This window comes from Frieseomelitta varia, unplaced genomic scaffold (assembly GCF_011392965.1).
Source record: "Frieseomelitta varia isolate USP_RPSP 00005682 unplaced genomic scaffold, Fvar_1.2 scaffold_552, whole genome shotgun sequence".
Classification (NCBI taxonomy): Eukaryota; Metazoa; Arthropoda; class Insecta; order Hymenoptera; family Apidae; genus Frieseomelitta; species Frieseomelitta varia.
The window spans coordinates 170,302-192,816 of NW_025110315.1; the positions used below are offsets into that span (position 1 = coordinate 170,302).

Below are 22,515 nucleotides of genomic sequence, written 5' to 3' on the forward strand. Positions count from 1 at the left end.
ATCTTCGTCATACATCGAGAAGTTCAATTAACCAATCTGACCTCTTCGTTGAATCTGCAACGTTTTTTCCTCTTGATTAATAGGGGATTTTCTCTGTTTATTCTTTCGTAATATTTTAATTTTTACTCGTCGCAACGTTCTCCGTATTTTATTGTAATACAATTCTACACGTACATCTACATAATTATTAATAATTATAATTATTTGTATTATTGAACGTTTCATTTTTCTTATTTACACAAATTTTAAAATTTTCATTGTTTGTATAGAAGAAGCTTCTCTCCTCAAGAGAATAAGATTTTCCAAATGCTTCGATAAAAATGTTGTCTTTCTTAAAAATTTAAATTGAAAAGTTAAGGTAATTAAACCTTTAAATTAAAAGTCGAGGTAATTAAAACAAGAAATATAGTTGTGTATCCAGGCTGCACCTGGATTTATTGAAATTAATCAAATTAATTAATTCAATGAAATCAATCATAATTGATTAAAATATTATCGACTCGAGATAATGGATTAACGTTATCGATAATTAAATTCAACCGAGTACAATTCTTCTTTCCTTTTTGTAATATTTGTCGTCGATTATTGGCTGATTGTGGGATGATTGTTCTGAAAAATAGGAAGTTATTGCGGGGAATTACCTTATTGGAATTTACGTACAATCTTTTCAGTCTGACGCGAAGCTATTTTTAAAGTGAATGCTATTTCTGAAACAAAAAATAAACAAACCGTGATAACAAACGCTGTTTAATAGCTATTAAATAGTTCTAATCCGTTTAACTCTTGATTAAATATCAAAAGAAACAAATATTGCTTTTGTTAACGATTATTTATACGAATGTTCAAGTCAAGATAATTGCTCGTGCAATTGAAACTCATACGTTACATCGTTACGTTATTTAATTTTATTTAAATGATTTTCAAATGATCGACACAAAAATACTCATTTGAAAATGCTAAAAGAAACGGATTATTTAGCATAATGCCTACAATCCGATTGAACGTGTAAGATTATAGGAAAATGTTAAAAATAACTTTAAAAAGGCAAGATTAGATAGCATTAACTGAGGATTAAACAAAGTTAAGTAATTAATTAAATCGTGTAGAGATCTAATTATAATTTCTGCAGTTTACATCGTATTATTTATAACACTGATCTCTGATAGCAGTTTCGACTTTGCAAAGCGAAGATTACGATTTGTTGATACTTCTGGAATGATTTGTCAAAAGTCAGAAAGAAATTCAAATCAAGTTATTTCATTTCAAATCAAATCAGACAGTGAAGTATCATTATAGAAGTCTTCTTAGTTATCTATTTGTTCACTACTGTTCACGTTGACAATGTCTCTTCTCACATTTTTTTTTTTTTTTTGTTTTCCTTCATTTCTATTCACATACTGCTTTCGGGCTTGTCGGTGTCACGGGTGTTACGAATTTTTTGAATCTCTCCAATGGGCACATTTTGTCACAATTGGGAAACTTGAGTGTACGAACGTTCCCCTTGTTTCTATAAAGCACCTGTATATATACAAAAGAATTATGTGAAACTTGAACAACCTCTTGGAGATGTTAAAAAAATTTCACTCGCGTTCTTACATTAGTAATTACGAAATCGATATTACAGAAGAATATTTAATAGAAAGATCATTTGCACCTGTACGTAATATTCGTCGTCATCTTCGTGCAATTCGAACATCAGGCAACCACCGTAGTGAGGAATCTCGTCGTCAAAATTATCCAACGCCACGAGTATGTAAGCAATGTTTAGGTCGTGCGACGCGTACATGAACGCTTTTCGTGTATCGTTCTTATTTAAATGATCGTCAATGTGGTTCAACCACTCGCGAATCCACATTCCTGTCAAGTAAAATCTTCTGTCGGACAGTCAAATATCTTCGAAAATCTCCGACAATGAGAAAAATCGAAAAAAAAAAAAAATGAATTGAGACGATTAAAAGTTTTTACCAGCCAGTAACTGCTTCATTCGCGGAGTACGCGTCCGAATGTAAATATCGTGTACGGCTAATTCATCTAGTTTCCCGCGCGGAAAGACGGATTTCGTCCATTTCGGTAATTTCAAACCAATGTCTTTCTGAAAGAATTTCAAACATCAACGCTAGAGAAGTGGTCAAAATGACTGATTCATAATTTTCTTTTATGTAATATTACAGATGTAAAATTACAGATCTGTAATATTAGAGATGTAAAATTACAGATCTGCAATATTACAGATGTAAAATTACAGATCTGCAATATTAGAGATGTAAAATTACAGATCTGTAATATTAGAGATGTAAAATTACAGATCTGCAATATTACAGATGTAAAATTACAGATCTGCAATATTAGAGATGTAAAATTACAGATCTGTAATATTAGAGATGTAAAATTACAGATCTGCAATATTACAGATGTAAAATTACAGATCTGCAATATTAGAGATGTAAAATTACAGATCTGTAATATTAGAGATGTAAAATTACAGATCTGGAATATTGGAGATGTAAAATTACAGATCTGCAATATTACAGATGTAAAATTACAGATCTGCAATATTACAGATGTAAAATTACAGATCTNGAGATGTAAAATTACAGATCTGCAATATTGGAGATGTAAAATTACAGATCTGCAATATTAGAGATGTAAAATTACAGATCTGCAATATTAGAGATGTCAAATTACAGATCTGTAATATTACAGATGTAAAACAGTAAAACGGTGTATTTTTAGTGGTTCAAACGATTTTTTTGATAAAATACATGAATAAAAGTTTGTGTATTCTATTGTATAAAAATTCTATGATTAGTCTTTGGTAGTTCTAGCGTCAGTATCGTTAACTATCCACGTCTGTAACCTTTGCTGGGGAAAATGTGATGTTATTTACCTGTGCAAACAAATACTGACGCAAATTGATCGTTCTGGATTGTGTAATATTACCACCAGTGTGTTTCGACAAGTATCTGTAAACGTCTGCATGCTCTTTCTCAAATTCAACCAGTGCCGCATCTGTCCTCTCCACGTCATTCCTCCATGCATGAAAATTTGTAGAAAATTGCCCATTATAGAGACAGTCGATCGATGCTGGCAATGTCCATACCGGTATGGGTTGCCAATTTAAATTTGGTTCCCATCTGTGAAGTTTATCATACTCTCGCAAGTCAGATTTGAGTATTTATTACTTGTCCAACAATTGAAATTTAATTTAGAACCTTTGCTGTCTGTTTGGCGGATATAGACCAGCTGCGACGAGTTGCCCGCTCATGATTACTCTCTCTACCTCGTCAGCACGGAACCAAACGTCTTTCGACATGTAAATCTCTCCTAACAATTGGCCGTACCTTTCGCGGAAATATTGGCCAAGTTTGTATAAAGCCAGTTTACCGGTCTAATCAGTATTTTTTAAAAAAAATATTAATTAGAATCTTTTTTAATTTTAATTATTCTCTTTAATGTTATTAATTATTAATTTTTTAATTAATTAATTGAAATTAAATGTTTTCTTCAATTCGTCCGTGTCATTGAAATTTAGCAGGCGTGAAATGTTAGCTGTGTTATGATTTATTAAAACCTATTAAAATATATTTTTATATTTTACAATATATATATAATATTTAATATTTATATTTTACAATATATATATTTTATAATTGAAACTCAAATATATATATAATATATATATTTAAATAAACTAAAATATATATATAATATATATAAAATATATTTTTATATTTTACAATATATATAATATATATATTTTATAATTGAAATTTTAAAATAAAACTAAAACTTATATATAATATATATAAAATATATTTTTATATTTTACAATATATATATATATAATATATATATAAATATATATATTTTATAATTGAAACTTTCACGACTAGAGAAATCTATTAAAAATCTATTGAAAGTGAATGACTTGACGTTGCTGAGCAATTTAAAGCTTTTTTCACACTTTTCCAAAAGCTTGAAAAATTTTCTTTTGAAAGTCCAGACAGGGACCGGATAAGCTTGCCCACGAAGAATTGACGTATTACTTTATCGTGTGCAATTTGAAGAGACTCAAGGAAACTTTAACACGTGCAAATTGTACAATTATATAGTCCATGCAATTTAATAATAATTGCAAAAGGGATGACGTACGTTAGTTAAACCTCCTGGTCCTGCTGGCTCGTAGGTGTAATTAACGTAAGGATCGTTCGGATAGTAATCGATCCCCGATGGCATTCTGTTTCCATGTCTGAATACTGTTTGCACCAGTTTTAGCTCGGCAAAAGACGCTTGGCAACAAAGGATGCAAACTACGATCCTAAAAATCCAAGCGACACCCATGTTTCTGAAATATATATTACACGTTACTTGAAAGACAAATTTTTCTTCAATTTCTTTCAATTTCTCAAATTTCCTTCAATTTACGTTTCCCGGTGAACATCAATGTTAAACTAGCTCTTTGATAACTACGAAATTTCCGTAACCTAATAAGAGATAGGAGTGAAAGGGACTGATAATGTAGTAAGTTGAAAATCTTCGACCAATGCAGCTCTGTGTATAATGCTCTTATCACTGAAGATAGTACATTGATAAAAACTAAATATTATCGATTTATTCGTGCACCATATTGAGTTCTTTTCTCATGGTTACGAAGTGAAATACAGACGAATATTTCACCCGGAACTCGATTAAAAGTGATTAATGAACACACAAAAATATTGCACGCTGTCTCGGTTTTTGGCAGATTTGGTTATCTCCTTAATTTTTGTCCACGTGTTTTCCATATCTGTTTCTTTTTTTTTTCCCCCTCCTGATGTTTTATGCGTGGCCACCGTTATCATTGCACATTTAAATTTCGATGATTTATTGTTCTAAAGCGCCTTACCTTATCGACACTTCGCGTTTGCTGTTTTAGCCATTATTATTTTTGCGACAATTTTAAGGTGTCATGTTGAAACATTGATCATGTATTTTAGTTAGTAAAAGTGTGAATTAAAATTGATTAAAAATATTCTAACTTTTAGTATAATTAATATACTCGTGTAACATACTTTTTATACGTTTCTGACTGCGAGTTGAAATTTCTCAGCTGAAGCTGACCGCTTTAATATTGCAAACGTAATGTATGAGCATGATGAAACACAATTATCTCTTTAGAGTTATCGCGATCACGTACGCGTAATATCATTATCATTATTACATTAAACAATTCTCGGAAACTTTGTCACTGTAAATTTATTTGTAAATTCGAGAAAGAAACGCATTTGTCAACCAGTCACAGCGAAGAACGATTTGAAGAATTTCGAAGCATTGTTAACATAGAATATATGAAAAAAAATTAGTTTCCAAAGGAACACCAGTCAGGCAATTTTTCTTGCATCTTTTTTTACGTTTTCCACCGACGTAACATTTTTTTCTTTCCACTAATTGTAAGTTCAATTATTCTTCGAATAATTATAGCATGCATTGTGTCATAAATCTTGCAAATCACCGAGGAATCTCTTATTTAGTAACAGTGTCATTGAAAGAATTAAAAGTGCAAAGTTTATCGCTTTCATTTAAACTTTCTACTTACTCGTGTATTGCGCTAAGTTGAAACAGCTGTTTAAAACTACTTAGGCGATGGATTTTCTGAGCATCGTCTGTTTTCTACAGAACGCTCTCCGACAGATAAATACTGTTACAGTAATTTCAAGTGTCAAGGTCTTACGAGATACGTAAGTACAGTTTCAGCTAAAGGAAAAGAAAAAAAAAAGAAAAAAGAAAAAGAACAGTTATGAATACGTGTGAATGTTGAATGATGCAGACTAAACTGAGCAAATCGTTTCGAGCTGTTGGTACCGGGAACAAAGAAAATTAACGTAGGTGGAAGTATATATGGATCTAAGACTCACTGGATCTTTTTTGCTTCGTCTAAAGTAAGTATCTAAAGTAAGTAATTGTATAAGATAGAAGAATTCTGAATGCATGTAAATAAATGAATATAAATGGATACAGAAATGTATCGCATTAATATTCGACTGAATATTGAAATTGTTATATTTTTGGAAAAGAAATTCCGTAATAATAAATTTCGGAATTTCTATCATCATACATTCGTTTTATACTGAAATGTTTCTACATCACGTTACGAATGGATAAATATATGTTTCTTCTTGAAAATGCTATAAATTGTCATAGTATGTAAACAAATTTTTTCACAACTGAATCTACAATGGAATTTGAAGATTGGAACCTCTCCTTTACAACGACTTTCGAAAATTTAATGATCCTTGAATATTAGACTTAGGTGAAAAAAATTCAAGAAATCGTTTTCGCCTGATATTCAAAGTTCAATAAATTGGTGAAGAAAAATCGTACATTAAATTTTCGGGAGAAGGCTTTGATTTTCAAACGATTGTAGATTCAGCCAGGAAAAAAATTTTTCAATGCTTTTGCATCCTGCAATTCATCCTTTTTTTGAAAAAGAATGCATTTTGAAAGCGATTTGACGCTAAATTCTAAAATGAATCCGTTTATTATTGTACGATTTATTTTTACAAAATTATAACAATTTCAATGTTTAGCGGCAGAATGTTATAATATTTGATTATTAACATAAATCGCTCTATATTTCTTATAATTTATTTTTATTTTACTGAAAATCAAATAATGCTACAGTACATATGTACGGGATACATAATGTATGCTACATAATGTGCCTACAGGAAAAATTCAACGAGATCTCAATAGAGAAAAGAAAATATTTTCGACATAAATAACTGATTTTAGATGAATTGATATGTTTAATAAATATAAATTGATTCGCTTAATAAATATATATTCAAAATGGAACGATGCTTCTTCACTGTGAATATATTTGATGATGCTTGACAAAATAAATAGTCTATTATAGTGTTGGGTGGTGTTTTGACAAAAAGAATAAATATTCTATTAAATTAATCACGCGATAAGTACTTTAATGAATTAAATACTAAATAATTAAATACTAAATTATAATACGTATAAATATCATTTCACATTTAAAGAAACTTAATTTCTCATTTCTTCTAGTAATACAAATAATTAAATTATAAAAATACCGGTGATATGCTTACGCATGAAACTTTATATATATATCATAATTAAAAATACATCCAATCTTTCCGCCAATCTATTAAAACCTATTCCAAATCCTAAAACCTAATTAAAACCTATTCTAAATTCATTTTCTTTGGTATCAAGGGAATGTAATTCACAGTTCAACAGTTCCGTTATTTACTCAATGACTCCTGCAGTCTTTATCAGATTGTATTTCAATAGATCTAATTCCTCGATTGTCATCTTATCTACGAATGCACTCGACAGGCCTTTGTCACAAATCATTTCCTCATTCGATGGCGTCACATCTTCGATTAATTGCAAAAACTTGTCGATAGGGCAGAGCACGTCACAGTTAGGTAGCTGAAGTTCATTTCCTTTGGATGGAATGCCCAAGTAGTAAACCACCTGATGAAACCACGTGTGAGGTAGACAAAATTTTAGAAAATAAATTACAAGAGGCGAGCGAAATTTTTTCGACCTTTTTTACGTACCTTCACGTAGTAACTGTTACCAATGTAATGAAGTTCCAGTATAACCGAGCTTGAATATTCAGGAACGTGCGGATAATAGACTCCGAGAGCGTATAAAACGGCGGCAACGTTGCTCTCGTGTCCGCTGAACAAATTTATTTTTTCTCCCTCATCTTTTATGCCGCTTATGTGATTCAACATGTGCCTTGTAACGAGCCGGAGAAACGGGCCTGAAATTGAAAAGAAAATAAACCAAACATTGAGATTGAAACATCGGAAATGGCAATTGAAGAGTGTAATTTTAAATTTGGCAAAATCTAAAATTATAATAATATGAGTATAATAGAATACATTAGAACGCATTACGAACTAGCATGCAAAATTCATACAATTACAAGAATAAAACAAATTCAATAGAAACGAAATGCGTAAGATTAATATTTGATTATATTGTCACTAATTTAATTGACTAAGATGTGACAATTAATAACTAACTTTGCGTGAATTAAAATTATGTTGTTACATTACCTCCGTATAGTCTTCTCAACAGAGGAGTCGAATTGGCGATATGGTACGAAAATATTGTTGCGTTCCATAATTCTCCGTATGGGAATATACCGTTTGTCCAATTTGGCAAGACGAAACCGTAAGAGGATTCGGCCATCAGTGTATGGTACAAGTAATACAAATCCCACGGCGTGGATATGTTTTTCCCAGTCCACTCTGTCAATTGTTTCATAAATCCGCTATAATGTTCCAGTTGCTGTTTCCCTTCCGGTGATTGCAACACTCTGTTGTATTCAACTAAAAATCTGAAATCGAAAAAAAATTGTAATTATCATCGTCAAGTCAATCACAGGCAGTGACTTTGACTGATTATTATTTATTAAACGATAATACAGTAAACTCTTCTATTTGTAATTTATAATCAGATTTTCATACAAATTTACATTTTCTATGAACGAAATCAAAGAAATCGACTCTAAATGGAATTAAATGCTGTAATATTTGCGTTATTATTTTACACAAATTTATATATTAAAATTATTATATAATTATTATATAATTTAATGTTTTACACAAATTTATATATTAAAATTATTATNGTAATTATTATATAATTTAGTGTTTTACATAAATTTATATATTATAATTTAATATTTTAAAATTTAATGTAACATCTCATTGTTTTCACATGTTACACGCGTTTGTCAGATATTTCTCGTAGATCGAATGAAAATCTGCTGTCTATACTTACAAGAGGCAATTCTCCGGTAGAAAGAAGTTGTCTTCGTAGCGTCGCAGGTATCTCGCGGGGATTGGTTGCCAATTCAGATTTTGATTCCAACGTTCCACAGTGTCATTCGGCGGGTAAAGTCCAGCGAGGACTAGTTGCAAAGACATTTTCGTTCGATCGTAGTCCGAGCTAAGAACTGAGACTTCATCAGGTATATAAAGCTCTCCCAAGAAATCTTCGTACCTCTCCCTCAAGAATAGTCCCAGTGTGTATTCTCGCATTTTACCCGTCTAAAAAAAAAAAAAAAAGAAAAAAATGCTACCATTAACGAGAGTCATTCAGAAACGAATGGAAATTTGAAAAAAGGGGGAGATACGTACGTTGGTCAGTTGGCCACGACCCATTGGATAATAAGAATAATTCAAGTAGGGATCGTTCGGATATTTTTCATCATCACTGGCATCAGGCGTTCTATCGCCATGTCGGAATATCTGGAATCATAAAATACGTATGAAAGTCTGTAGATTAAATTTTTTTTCAACTGGTTCCACGTCGCGAAAATTTCGTGTTTCTACTTTGGAATATTTCAATTTTCGAAGAGTGTCTTGTGACTGGGAAAACGTGCATAAATAATATCACATTTGCTTCTTACCACGTTCACTAGTTTGAGTTCCGCTCGAACAGCTGTAACGCCAATTATTGCAGCCAGAGCCAAGATTAGGGAGAAACTTCTGGGACTTAACATAAACGAAGTCATGCTGGCCGTGTTCAACCTGGAATCAATGTAAATCTTCCGTGAATGAAATTATTATAAATATTATCGTTCGATTTTGAATGAACGGCAATGACATTCAACAAATATTTTCAACCTGCGTGCTTTTCAAATCAGTGTATCTCGGTTGTCGACAAGAATCTTCAAGATGCATTTGTCGATCAAATAGACAGCCTTCTAAATTAAAATGTAAATGGCTATAAAGCACCAATGGATAGAACGAAATGTAACTTTCTGTCGCGTGTGTAGAATATAAATTTTCAAGTGTCTATCTTGCACGGAAATGAGACAATGATTTAACAGAAATCAGTATCTTATATAGATCTTGTAACAATGATAAAATATCTTAACGTAACGTTTTCTGCATGAAGAACAGTTGTAGTAATATTTTCTGTCGATAATGATTTTTAATGTACATGTATATATATATATATATATATATATATATATATATATATATATATATATATATATGTATATATATATATATATATATATACATATTTATTAATAATAGTATAGTGTATGCAATATTAAAATTTGTGCAATATAAAAATGTGATATTAAAATTGTAATAAATATAAATATAATAAATATTATTATTATAAATATAATAAATATAATTTTATTATTATAAATATTATAAATATAATTTTATTATTATAAATATTATAAATATAATTTTATTATTNATAAATATTATAAATATAATTTTATTATTATAAATATTATAAATATAATAAATATTATTATTATAAATATAATAAATACAATTTTATTATTACAAAGATTATAAATATAATAAATAATATTGAAATTTATGCACAATAATAATGTATATATAATAAATATATTATAATATATATAATAATATAATAATAATATATAATATGTAATATTAATATTAAAATTATAATATACATATATAATAATATAATAATAATATGTAATAAATATTGATGCATAATAATAATATATATTTATTTGCAACATTGCACAAGGGAAATTTGAGAAAAACGTTGAAAGAAGAGAATATATCAGACGCGTGATGCTTTCAGTTTCAGGCTATTTCCAATATTATCGTATTTTCGAATTTTTCTATACCTGTTCGAAGATGAACTGAAGTAAGCACACTTATGTCTCCACTGTTTGAATGCCTATCGTAACGGCACGATGTGACAAGCAATTAATAACGGTGAGGTACCGATTATGACACCAGTTAGCGAAACACTGGACATGTCGCCTATGCGCAAATGATATTTAAAGGAGGACAAACGCACGTCAAAGGGACATATCTTTCTCTGGAATTCGTTTCTCAATTCGATCTCGATGTCATTAGATACCGTATATGCACCGTAATTGTATGAAATGGAAGTCCCCGTTTCCATGCTGAATGTATTGTGTCTGCTATAGCTTTCATTATGTAGTTACACGCAGTATGATAAGGAAATCCATATTAGGGTTTTTTTTTTATAATTCTGACGCGCTTTGGAACGGCGATCCCGAAGAAGAAGAAGAACGTAAACGCACATCATGGGAATTAACAGGATCGTCACGTCACGATATAAAAGAACACAAATTTCCTATTAGGTCATTCCTCTCGACCACTTCCCTTAGGTCTGTTTCCTTCCAATTGTCATACGTGTGTATTACGTGTCTTTGTTGGCTCAGGAAAAATAGTACAAGCAAAATTTTGATCATCATTTTTACAAAGACGAAGTGCACATGTATGTTTTGTAAATACAATGGGATGAGACATTGTCTATGTTTTCACCTGAGTTTACATTGCACTTTAAGTTTAAATATTTAAAGTGCCTTTCTGAAGAAACTATATTTCATTATATTCTGCAGAATTGTGTTTCTATATTAATTAATCATAACCTGTTGTAATTCTGGCTTGTACTTCTTTGTCCATCCATCCAAAAATATGTCGTTGATATTTTCTTAATCGTTTGTTATTTGCTTGTTCAAAAATTTCCTTTTAGTAAATTTTTATTAAAACTTTACTTTTAGAAAATTTCCTTTAAGTTAATTTTTCATTGAAACTTTACTTTTTTAGTAAATTTACTTTTAGTAAACTTTTCTTACTCAAAATTTTACTTTTGGTAAAAGAACGATGCTTCGAGAGGAACGAAAAAATTTAATTCAACTTTTTTATCAGATAATGTGACATCTGATGATTCAGACATTTATATAAACGTTCTTACATGTAGATGATATTTGCGTCTTTTATTTATTTAATTTAGTGTAGTAACTATATAACTATGGTGTATACTGTATAATAATAACTTATCCATTTCACTGTGTCAAACTTTCACGATCGTTAACGTTTCAATCTTATCTCACGCTTCGTTTAATTCTTCAAAGGTAAAAGTAACTTATTTAATGTACATACGAATGAACATACGAAAAAGAAAGAAATGAACGAAAGTGTATGAAAGATTGTAAAATTTTGTTCAAAACAAGATCCTCACGAGATTATTCAGCAATTTTACGCGCGTTTTAAACACGGCGGATAACTTCTTCTTGGAAAATCGCATCGACTCTATTGAATTTTTACAGACATGATTCGTGTTACGTCTCAGCTGAACGGTGAACGATGGTTGCTACCCGCTTTGCTCGGATTCTCTCGTCTTGCCTTTTACAGCCGTCGGAGAGATGTTTTAACGATGGATTGCTTGTATCAATTAAATACTTATATTTAATTATGACTTACAAGTGTGTACGATGAGAATCTGGGAGATGTGCACGGTAGTTCTCTTCGTGTGAGATTGACTGTAACTGACTGAATGATTCTACGAGACTCCAAGAATATTTCTTCACAAGTGTCCTTTTACCTAGGTTTGACTTTGTTTTTATCCTACCGAGCCCTTCCACATCCTGTCTCTCTCCCTTCAAGGCAAGCGATTGAAATACGACAGGACATTTGGCAATTTGCAGCAGGGTCGAGGGATCTGACTAATCGTCTCGGAAGGTTCTGTTCCGCGTCAAAACAATTCGTTCAAATTGAATAAACTAGCATTGTAAACTAATATTGACATATAATAAACGAGAGTCTGACCCAAAAGTATCCTCTGCACATAACTTTATCCTTGTGTATCCAATTGTAAAAAGTAGATATAAAGCACTTAGGGGAGTCCTTTAGGAGTACCCTTACCGATTAACAGAAGCCTGTTTGTTTGAAGCCTTGAGTACCCATTGTAAAAAGCAGATATGGAACACTTAGGCGGGTCTTTGTACATTACCGTGATGGTATTATAATATAAATGTTCAAGAATAATTGTAAATAACAAATGATAAGACACGTCAGAGTCTTTAAGAAAATAACTCTATGACAGTCGTTATCTCTGCAAACAAAATTATCACTCGCTGAAATTATAATTTCAATTTCTTTGCGAAATAATGATTATTTTTGTGCGTGTTGAATTACGAATATCACGAATATTAGAATATCTTTTTAAAAGTATAATATTTCAATTACAATGTATTTAAAGTTCATTAAGTATGATAATCAAATTTGTAATAATTATTATACAATAATGTCATGTAATATTACAATGATTTTTTTTTCGGTGATTTTGACTACATTTGATAATATGATTAATTGTTTCTAATTGATTAAATTTCAGTATATGGAATATATATATATATATATATCATAATGAAGAATGACGTGCTTACGTATAAAAAAGTAGATGAGTACTGGTAATACGTTATCAGTTTAACGTTCTTAGAATTATGACTGAATGACTTATTTTCCAAAATATAGAAAATAATATATGTCTCGTTGGTCCATTTTTTGACGCAGATATAAAATTTAATTACCATGTAAAGTATCTTCTTGTGAAAATTTCGTTACTCTGTATGGATGTTTGAGAAAGACTACAAGATAGTGTAATCACGATCCGATTGTAAATTTTTATACCCGTGAAGTTTGCAGATCCGTAGAGACGATATTCACAAAAGAGATTGTTCGATAATAACAGCCAATCTGCTGACGCGAATTTGTAATTCCATTTTTGCTGATACGAACTTGTAATTACATAAATCTGCGGAGGAATAATGAATAAGAAATAGACTAATACATTATAGTGGTGTGACTGACATTTTGATGCATGATTAAAAAATCATTAATTTTCCCGCACGGGGTCACCTTCCTGGTTTTCGTCGCGTGCATTTACAAATAGTTAAATGATTGCTAATAGCGCGTGTAGTATTGTAATGTAAATCAAATGAAAAAGAAATATGGTATTATTTGGGAAATTTAATTATTATTTATATTACTTCTATATAGTCTATATTATTTACATTATTTTTATAGTATGTATCACCATAGAAATAATATAATTAAATTAATTATTATTTATATTATATTTATATATTAATTATACATGTATATGTATATTTATTCTATATTATTTACATTGTTTTTATAGTCTATATCACTATAGAAATAATATAAATAATAATTAATTTAATTATATTTAATATATATATATTCTATATTATTTACATTATTTTTATAGTCTATATCACTATAGAAATAATATAAATAATAATTAATTTAATTATTATTTATATTATATTTAATATATATATATTCTATATTATTTACATTATTTTTATAGTCTGTATCACTATAGAAATATAATATAAATAATAATTAAATTAATTATTATTTATATTATATTTACATATTAATTATATATAAATATATATATATATATATATATACGTGAACACATTAAATGTTAATAAATAGAAATTATGTTTCGACTTCACGAAAAAATCTTTGCAAACACCATCAAATGTTTCACGAATAATTCATTTGTGCATGTAAGTACTCTTTGTTCTCTGTCTCACTGTTATGCTATTATCGTTATCAGTAGAAAATGCTTGTTACAGTGCATAAAAAATTGTTATGTCCGAACAAAAATAGTACGTTTACAAACGAAAGGAAAAAAAAAACTTCGTAATTACTTTTGGAATCCTCATCAATGCAATGTCTTATAACTTGTTGAAAAACATTCAAATATAAATACACAATTCGGGAGAATTCAGTGGCTAGTATCAGTAATAAAACAATGACAATCCAACGGAGGAAAATAAGAATTTAATATGTTGTACTAGCGAAATAATAATTATTACTTTCGGTAATAATACGAAAAACGAATGCACTTTGAAACAAATTTGTCGTCTTACCTTCGATTCCAGTTAAGGTATTAGAAACTGACTAAGGCCGTGGATTTGAAACGAATAGCTTTCTTGCGCAACGTTTCCAAATATTATGCACGAAATGTGAAAAAAAGCCAAACTGTATCAAGTGATAAGTTATACGTTCCCGGTATTTAAATATTCGGCCTTCAGCTTATGTACTCGCGTACTAATCGCAAACACACGGCCGCAGTGAAATTGTCTCAATAATTATTCGACCAGCAATTCACGGGTACGATTGTTAAGTCGCGGTAAGTACAAATCTGTGTAATATTCTGGAAAAAAGGAAAAAGAAACAAAGCGACCAGGTGGTGCAAGATTCAGCTCGAAATTTGATTCAAGAGTGATCGATGACAATGTCAGATACAAAATAAATATATGACGGCGTAAATATAAATAAACAATACTATCTGCCAATCGAATTAGACAAGATTAATTTTTTTTTTTTATTTGACGCATATAGTCTTCGAGAGAGATAACTCAGACGTGCTTCTTTTAATCTAACGTAGAAGCACGTCACGTCCATATGCCTGTTATTATAGTGGAACGCGAAGTGCATGCGTAGCACGTGGCAGCGAGTTTTATAACGTGAACATAATCTTCAAACTTGAAATTTTCTCGATGATAAGGTTCACAATTTATGCTATCACCGTATAAGTACATACATAACGTTCGACTGATACGCAGAAAACTCATTTCTAAAAACCAAGTTAGAGGTAGACGGAATGATCAGTAGGATTGTCATCCTGTTTAGCTCACGTTGCTCTTATCGTTTAAAGAAAATTACTTGTAATTAAGATCAAACTTAATGCGTTTTTTTTGTTGGACAATTATTGGACGATAATTACAGCGTGTCGAGAAAGTATTGGTGCACTCAATTTTTTGACGATATCTTTGTAAAAATAAATGATACATTATTTATTTTCATCAATAGTTCACTACAAAATAACAACTTTCAATAATTGCAGTATTGACACACTTGTGTTTAATTTGCATTTAATGGTGGAGTATTAAATTTTTTAATTTTATTAATAATATATAGATATTTTTATTATATATATATATATATAAATCTTTTTTAATTTTGTAATTATTCTTTTATAAGTTTATATTATTTTAAGTACTGAAATAATTCATATTTTGTTTAAACACATGGTAGAACTACAAAGAAAAGCCCTCATAATTTTTTGATTCTCGAATTTTTATATTACTTTTATTATTGTAATTCATGTAACTTGTTATTGAAAATTGCTATTTTTGCGTGTAGTAAACTACTTATAAAAACAGATTTTGTTAATGTAACAAAAACAATATATTTATACATTTTGTTAATGTAACAAAAACAATATATATATACATTTTGTTAATGTAACAAAAACAATAATAATGTAATAAAAACTGTTTTTATAAAAATTTTGCAGAAAAACTAGGTGTGCGAATGTTTTTCTTTTTTGGTCCACTGTATATGCTTGACTGTAAGTATAACAATTTGTTAATCTAATATCTTTTTATGTTCAAGCACAATCGAGTATTTTCATCTGATCATGACACATGAGTCACAGTACAGCGATTAAATTACGAAATATCAATCATCGACTCGGAGTATTATTAATTACTAATGATAAAATTTATCTGGATTTCTACTTCACGATCTAATTTTAATTCTGACGTTTAATTCCTCGAAGAGGAAGTTACTACATTTTCTTCAGATGTTTTACTATTGCAATTACTTGGTTTAATGATATTCAGACATTTGCTCGTTAATTACATGTTATTACAAATTCATATGCTCGAGATATCACACGAATTGTTTGCTTATTAAATCTGACGAGAATTATATGCTAAAGCAAATAAATTTAATGAACCAAATAAGATGTGTCTGAGTTCTCTCGCATGAAACAAAACTAAAAACGAAGAACTTTTAATTGATTGTTAAAAATATTTACGACTCCTTTTACCAAACAAATTATTACAATACATTTCGAATAATCTTTAAATTCAGAAATGGAGTCGGTTGAAATTTAAGTTACTTTAAGTAACTTTTTCATATCAGTATCACTAAAATTAAATTGGAAACAGAACTTTTCCAAACCGACATGAAAATCATAGTAAGGCTACCGAAATTTTAAATAATCCCTTAAAAATCATCAATTCCTCAGTAACCAGCAACCTTCACTTATGCTCTATGTGAAATTTCACTGGCAAATGTTTCTTCTGAGAAAATCTCTTAAAGATTTGGTTTAAAAGCTTATTATATAATAAGCTTATTATATGTAGCGAAAACTTCGTTAAAGTTTTTTTACATTCTTTGAAAGCCTAGAGAAATTAAAGATAAACACGAGCGACTCGGTTTTCCCACAGAGAACGCGATGAGAGAGAGTTGATAAAACGACAAAAAAGACTCAAAATGATGACGTTAAGAATACAAATTCGAAAAAAAATGACAAACAATTAATGTACGTTCTTACTTTTGAGCTTGGGTGTCTTCCAAAAACCAGCGTATCACAAACAAGTCTAACAGACAGAGAGAGAACTTTCGATTTTATAAGATCCGTGATCTTTTGATTGCCGAGCTTATAACTGAAAAGCAGGCCTGTTTGGCCAGGAATTGTACAAAGCCCGGCGAGATTGTTACCTAATGATAAATTGACGATTTCACGCGAAGGCTACCGATTAAATTTACAGATCCGATGCACGAACGCTCGAAGACACCATCGGGAGATATTTTATCTGATTGTTATCGTCGCGCTAGCAAGAAGCAAATACCGCGACGCCAGTTACCATGAAAAGTTAGAACAAGTCTCAGCATCACAATTACATACTTTGCAGTGACTACACAGGTATCGTCAGGATAAATAATTATAATTACCTCTAAACAAAACGGTATAAAGGCTTCGAGGCGTATGTCTGTCTATTCAAGCGTCATGTTGCTCTATTGTTAAACGAAAGAGTAAAACGTAAGTGAAAACGACGTTGAAAAAAATGTTTCATTTTGACACATTACTCTTGATTTCGTAGAATCTCTTGAGAGATAAGATAGAACGTGCGTACGAATGTTGTACCGAAAAAACAGGAACGAAGAAGAAGATCTTTATTTTAAAGTCGAACTGTTTTTTTAGGGATTTGTTGATCGTGAACCAAAAATCGAGAAAAAACTGAAAATGAAAGTGGTTGTATTTATGCTGTGTATAGTTTGTATTGTAAGGAAGCCTGTTGAATGTATACCGGAGTTGCAGTTGGTACAGATCGTAAGAGTCGTGATATTCCAGTAAACTGAAACTTATTTAACTAACCGCACATTTTATACGACAGTTTTTCTCCTTTGTAATTTGATTATTTCGTAAAGGGTACAAATTCAGCGGTATAATGCTATTTACAGTTAAACAAATTTTTCAGATATTCGCTCATAAAACGTACGCTCCAATTTTGGAATTGATAAATAGCAACGATACGGATTTACCACATCCTTTATCTTATGAATACTTCAATACCGCTCCAATCGGCATGCCTCGTGTAAGTTTCTGTGCCTTGCTATAAAGAAAATTAACTGTACATCGTTAAAGAAGATTTAATGCTAATTTTCGTTGGCTTCGCTACACGAAATAAAAATTTAGCATTGAAAGATATGTATATCATTTAATTATATTCGTCTGTTGTTTATATTCAACCAATAGATAAGAAAAGTACAATCACATACTTCAATGTGACTAATTAATAAAATTGTATCATCAGCTATATAATTAAGTTCATTGAAGATTTTTTCTAAAGAAAAAAAGAAGAAAAATTGTATCTTGTAATATCGATAACACCTATTAATCATCCAAGAATTTATCTATCTATTCAGTCGTTGAACAATTTCATAATCTAATCCTTTTGAACATCTTCCCTCTAAAAAGTTTCTCGGAAACGTCAGAGCTAAACAAACAACAGATCTAAACAAATATAGGAGGGAATCTAAAGGCAAACATCGGAGTAAAACTTATTATTTTCTGTTGATTGAAATTTTTCTAACCATCTTTGTATCCTGCGTGTCAATTCAAACATACAACATAGTGTTTCCAAATTAATGTTTAACATTATTCATTTTTGCTACCTGTTCTTAATGTTTATTTAGTAGTAATAACTCTAGTTTAATTTTACTTAACAGACTGGCATGCTGAACATGTACGATCTAGGAGTCCATTTGCGGGAGGTGTACGATGAATTTTTGGGTGACGTTTACACATGCGAGACAATGAAAATGCAAACGGCCGAATATCCATTGTCGATGCTGTCTGGTCAATTAGTGAATGCAGGTCTTTGGCCTCCGGCAAAGATTCAACAATGGAGCATCGATTTAAACTGGCAGCCAATACCCACAGGTAAGTATCCGAATCTTAAGCTGAATGAAACAAAATACAATTTTAATTAAATCCTTTTCAACTTTCGCTACGAAACAATCAAACAAAAAAGATATGCAAAACGTGAGTGAAAAGTAAAGAGAATGCAAACAACTGGCAGAGAAATATTGCGATTTATCAATTTTGTAGATTACACACTCGCGCGTGAAGATACTTTGTTACTGGGAGCACAGTGTCCGAGTTTCATTCTCGAAATGGAAAAAGTATTGAACATGTTTCAAGTGCGAGAAAGATTGACGCATTATTCATCTTTATTCGATCATATATCTCGGTCTGCTGGAATAAAAGTTCAACGACCATCGGAAGTGGCTTTGCTGTACGCTGTTCTCGAGACGAAAGTGAGATATATATAAATTAAGTTAAGAAAAATTAAATTAAATTAATAAAAATTAATATATAAACATTAATTTTGTATATATTGACATTTATATATTAATTATATAAAGTTAATATTTATATATTAATTAAGTTAATTAAAATTAAATTAAGTTAATATAAATATATATAAATTAAGTTAAGAAAAATTAAATTAAATAAATAAAAATTAATATATAAACATTAATTTTGTATAATTGACATTTATATGTTAATTATATAAAGTTAATATTTATGTATTAATTAAGTTAATTTAAAATTAAATTAAGAGAAATTAAATTAAATTAATAAAAATTAAAACAGACGAGCAAATAAATGTACAATCGATACATTCTTATTATTAGTCATACATGTGAGCAAGAACTCTTTGAGATAAGATTTATATATTTTTCTGCTTAACTTTATCGAGTGTCTCTCGAGTGCGTTGATTGAATAAAACTTCAAAAGTACAAGTGAAAATAAATGTTATTCCAGGCTGATTTAAATCAATCTCTTCCACACTGGGCGAAAGATATTTTCCCTGACGGAGGAATGTACAATGTGTCGTTGTTAGAGTACGATCTACTTTGGCAAACTCCGTTACAAAAGCAATTAAATGGGGGAACGATCCTGAAGGAAATTTTAGCAAACTCGCTGATGTATATCGATGGACAAATTCCTGAAGAGCGAAAGCTCATGATATACAGCGGCAACGAAAGAAATATCGTTGGTGTTTTAAAAGGTTTAAACTTATGGTCGCCACACATTCCTAACGAGGCCGCTTCTGTGATTTTCGAGCTGTACTTTGACAATGAAACAGAAAGTCATGGAGTGAAGGTACATTCTTTCAAAAAATTAATCAGAAATGCACTTGAAAAAAATGCGATTAAAAGTCTGAAGTGTTTAATTATTAAAATTATTATTATTTCAGATTAATTACTACACAGGAGTAGATGGTATCACTATCCCATTGAAAATGCCAAATTGTACAGAAATTTGCCCGATTAAAACATTTTTGTACTCGATACTAGACATCTTACCGCAAAACGCAGAACGATTATGTAATTGGGAGAAGATTAATCTCTCTGACAAGCCTGTAAGATTAAACAATACGATTTATAGTGGATCTGTATGGCATACATCGAGAAGTATTATACTTACTTTTTTATTAATAATTAGTTTATTTAACAATTCGTGTTGATAAATTGAAATTTTTGTCACAAGTTGGTGTATACTCTTAATTATTTCGTACCTTCGTTCTTGTGTCAAATATGTAGTTTTCTATAACAGAAATCTCAATATCCTTAATAACGATTTTAGATTAATGTTTAATTAATATTAATTATTAATTAATTATTTAAATTCATTTATAATTCTACGCATTATAATTCACAAATAATTCTAAAATTTTTACGAAAAACAACTCAAATAAACAATTTATTTATTTATTAAATTTACTTTTTATTAAATCATATTCACAATGTACAAGCTATTATAACATTTTTATATGCATACAGTGGCCGTAAAAAGTATTTGTAGATAATTCCTAACTCCCAATGCAGTACGTGTTTTATTTTCATTATCATATGAAAATATTAAATGATATGAAAATTCATATATTTGGAATTTATTAATGTAAATGCTATAATAAATACGCGCAAATATTTTTTATAACTGCTGTATATAAAATATTATAATATTTAATATTTGCTATGTTAAAATTACATTTAAAATGATGCATTTAAAGCATAGTCATTTACTCACAGGACAGTAAATCGACTAATTTCTGTGATTTTTTGGCAAATTGAACAAAATTTTCCATAGCTACTACTGTAAAATCGCTCAAAATCATTAACCACCTTCGTTCTCTTGTTTGCCTGCTATCCTCGACTATTACACCTTCAAAATTTAACTGTTTCTTCCATAAATCAACAACAGGTGGTATCATGTCTTCTTCAAATTGATTAGCTTCTTTATTACAGGAAATTGATCGATATTTTTGTAAACAAAAGGTTAAAGAATAAAAGATAATATGTAATTGATTTATTATACCATGTACATCGGCTTTTTTGTTATTTATCAAAGTGATTAAAACATTTTCGTACGATTTTAATTTTATAGTTAGATAATTTATTACTTCAATGCAAACTTTTATTGAAATGCATAGTTGTAAAATAATGGAGATTTGATGAATCAGTATTGCAACCTAAAGAAATAAAATAGAAAAATAACGTTAAATAGAAAAATAATAATTTCGAATCCAAATATTAATAGAATGTCTTTTTTTTTTGCGAAACAAGTTTTTAAGTTTGCACGTCTTGTATGCACTTATATGCGCGACACACAGGAAGAGCTTTTACAATATATAAAACACGAGAAATGTTTCTTTTAAATTACGTTTTAAAATAAATTATTTGTTTACATTTTTGAAAATGAATGAATTTACTTTGGAGAAGTGAAATTTTAAAACAAGTGTAGTAGATTTATTAAAAATCTAAGTAAATGTCTAATGATAATTATAATTTACCTTATTGAATTCAACAGTTTCTATACTCTTATCCAGCATACCTGTCACTACCTGCACAATTTCTTGCGTACATACATTAGTTTTATTTTCAGCTTCAGAAACATCACAGTAATCCAGTATCGCGTTTACTGCCTGTTCCTCTAAAGTATTTTTCCAACATCGTTTTCTCATATATTGTCTCGCTATTTTCTCGTTTTGAAGAACTGCGAGAATCATTTTCATCGATTGGAAAGCAATATCGTCCACATTTAGAGTGTCAAGCGTAAATTTCAGCCATTCCGAAGAAATGTTTCTCACTTCTCTTTCACTAGTATTAAATACGGTCAATTCATGTACAGATTTTAATTTCTTTCTCTTATTGCAATTTTCTTCGTATTCCGTATTTTCCATCAAATTTTTATACCTCTGCGAGCACGATTTTACAGTTTTATTATTCTCTGATTGTGAAGAAAATGAAT

At 29.8% G+C, this 22,515-nt stretch overlaps 4 protein-coding genes across 13 annotated transcripts; 1 reads left to right on the forward strand and 3 right to left on the reverse strand.

Annotated features, from left to right (window-relative positions):
• Positions 1 to 1,379: 1,379 nt before the first annotated feature.
• Positions 1,380 to 5,729, reverse strand: LOC122533785 (venom acid phosphatase Acph-1-like). Of its 3 annotated transcripts, none has more exons than XM_043663840.1 (7): positions 5,577 to 5,729; positions 4,151 to 4,352; positions 3,213 to 3,386; positions 2,888 to 3,134; positions 1,966 to 2,092; positions 1,655 to 1,857; positions 1,380 to 1,518 (listed from the first exon to the last, which is right to left on the reverse strand). In XM_043663840.1, exons 2-7 carry the CDS (start codon positions 4,339 to 4,341, stop codon positions 1,387 to 1,389), a joined length of 1,074 nt encoding a protein of 357 aa, XP_043519775.1. In that variant the 5' UTR covers positions 4,342 to 4,352; positions 5,577 to 5,729; the 3' UTR covers positions 1,380 to 1,386. The 3 variants fall into 3 exon arrangements, with proteins under 3 accessions (XP_043519775.1, XP_043519774.1, XP_043519773.1); XM_043663839.1 differs by having other exon boundaries at positions 4,151 to 4,345; positions 5,576 to 5,729; XM_043663838.1 differs by having other exon boundaries at positions 5,573 to 5,723.
• A 78-nt stretch (positions 5,730 to 5,807) lies between these two features.
• LOC122533784 (venom acid phosphatase Acph-1-like) lies at positions 5,808 to 21,770 on the forward strand. 4 transcript variants are annotated; one of them, XM_043663834.1, is made up of 8 exons: positions 5,808 to 5,918; positions 17,462 to 17,733; positions 17,896 to 18,024; positions 18,173 to 18,289; positions 18,924 to 19,137; positions 19,306 to 19,514; positions 20,026 to 20,367; positions 20,462 to 21,770. In XM_043663834.1, exons 3-8 carry the CDS (start codon positions 17,938 to 17,940, stop codon positions 20,729 to 20,731), a joined length of 1,239 nt encoding a protein of 412 aa, XP_043519769.1. In that variant the 5' UTR covers positions 5,808 to 5,918; positions 17,462 to 17,733; positions 17,896 to 17,937; the 3' UTR covers positions 20,732 to 21,770. The 4 variants fall into 4 exon arrangements, with proteins under 4 accessions (XP_043519769.1, XP_043519770.1, XP_043519772.1 ...); XM_043663835.1 differs by lacking the exon at positions 5,808 to 5,918 and having other exon boundaries at positions 17,525 to 17,616; XM_043663836.1 differs by lacking the exon at positions 5,808 to 5,918 and having other exon boundaries at positions 17,545 to 17,733; positions 17,896 to 18,044.
• LOC122533783 (venom acid phosphatase Acph-1-like) lies at positions 7,248 to 17,468 on the reverse strand. Of its 5 annotated transcripts, none has more exons than XM_043663833.1 (8): positions 17,245 to 17,440; positions 12,279 to 12,454; positions 9,443 to 9,563; positions 9,171 to 9,281; positions 8,812 to 9,080; positions 8,082 to 8,365; positions 7,575 to 7,783; positions 7,248 to 7,488 (listed from the first exon to the last, which is right to left on the reverse strand). In XM_043663833.1, the coding sequence occupies exons 3-8, from the start codon at positions 9,545 to 9,547 to the stop codon at positions 7,258 to 7,260; spliced, it is 1,209 nt and encodes a 402-aa protein (XP_043519768.1). In that variant the 5' UTR covers positions 9,548 to 9,563; positions 12,279 to 12,454; positions 17,245 to 17,440; the 3' UTR covers positions 7,248 to 7,257. The 5 variants fall into 5 exon arrangements, with proteins under 5 accessions (XP_043519768.1, XP_043519763.1, XP_043519765.1 ...); XM_043663828.1 differs by lacking the exon at positions 17,245 to 17,440 and adding an exon at positions 12,624 to 12,659 and having other exon boundaries at positions 12,279 to 12,448; XM_043663830.1 differs by lacking the exon at positions 12,279 to 12,454 and having other exon boundaries at positions 17,245 to 17,468.
• Positions 21,287 to 22,490, reverse strand: LOC122533786. Its single transcript, XM_043663842.1, has 2 exons — positions 22,058 to 22,490; positions 21,287 to 21,736 (listed from the first exon to the last, which is right to left on the reverse strand). The coding sequence occupies exons 1-2, from the start codon at positions 22,445 to 22,447 to the stop codon at positions 21,287 to 21,289; spliced, it is 840 nt and encodes a 279-aa protein (XP_043519777.1). The 5' UTR covers positions 22,448 to 22,490.
• Between the last annotated feature and the right edge of the window lie 25 nt (positions 22,491 to 22,515).

What these genes read in the sequence shown, in the direction of transcription:
- LOC122533785 (XM_043663840.1), bottom strand. Translation starts at nt 4,341, where the DNA reads ATGGGTGTCGCTTGGATTTTTAGGATCGTAGTTTGCATCCTTTGTTGC. An exon ending in GTCAGTATTTGTTTGCACAG is followed by an intron (nt 2,093 to 2,887) that starts GTAAATAACATC and finishes AAATTCTTTCAG; the next exon opens with AAAGACATTGGTTTGAAATT. An exon ending in ACGACGAATATTACGTACAG is followed by an intron (nt 1,519 to 1,654) that starts GTGCAAATGATC and finishes GTATATATACAG; the next exon opens with GTGCTTTATAGAAACAAGGG.
- LOC122533783 (XM_043663828.1), bottom strand. Translation starts at nt 12,644, where the DNA reads ATGTGCAGAGGATACTTTTGG. An exon ending in AACTCAAACTAGTGAACGTG is followed by an intron (nt 9,282 to 9,442) that starts GTAAGAAGCAAA and finishes TTATGATTCCAG; the next exon opens with ATATTCCGACATGGCGATAG. An exon ending in GTAACAGTTACTACGTGAAG is followed by an intron (nt 7,489 to 7,574) that starts GTACGTAAAAAA and finishes TGGTTTCATCAG; the next exon opens with GTGGTTTACTACTTGGGCAT.
- LOC122533784 (XM_043663834.1), top strand. Translation starts at nt 17,938, where the DNA reads ATGAAAGTGGTTGTATTTATGCTGTGTATAGTTTGTATTGTAAGGAAG. An exon ending in AGTTGCAGTTGGTACAGATC is followed by an intron (nt 18,025 to 18,172) that starts GTAAGAGTCGTG and finishes CAAATTTTTCAG; the next exon opens with ATATTCGCTCATAAAACGTA. An exon ending in CTCCAATCGGCATGCCTCGT is followed by an intron (nt 18,290 to 18,923) that starts GTAAGTTTCTGT and finishes TTTACTTAACAG; the next exon opens with ACTGGCATGCTGAACATGTA.
- LOC122533786 (XM_043663842.1), bottom strand. Translation starts at nt 22,447, where the DNA reads ATGGAAAATACGGAATACGAAGAAAATTGCAATAAGAGAAAGAAATTA. An exon ending in AAACTGTTGAATTCAATAAG is followed by an intron (nt 21,737 to 22,057) that starts GTAAATTATAAT and finishes TTATTTCTTTAG; the next exon opens with GTTGCAATACTGATTCATCA.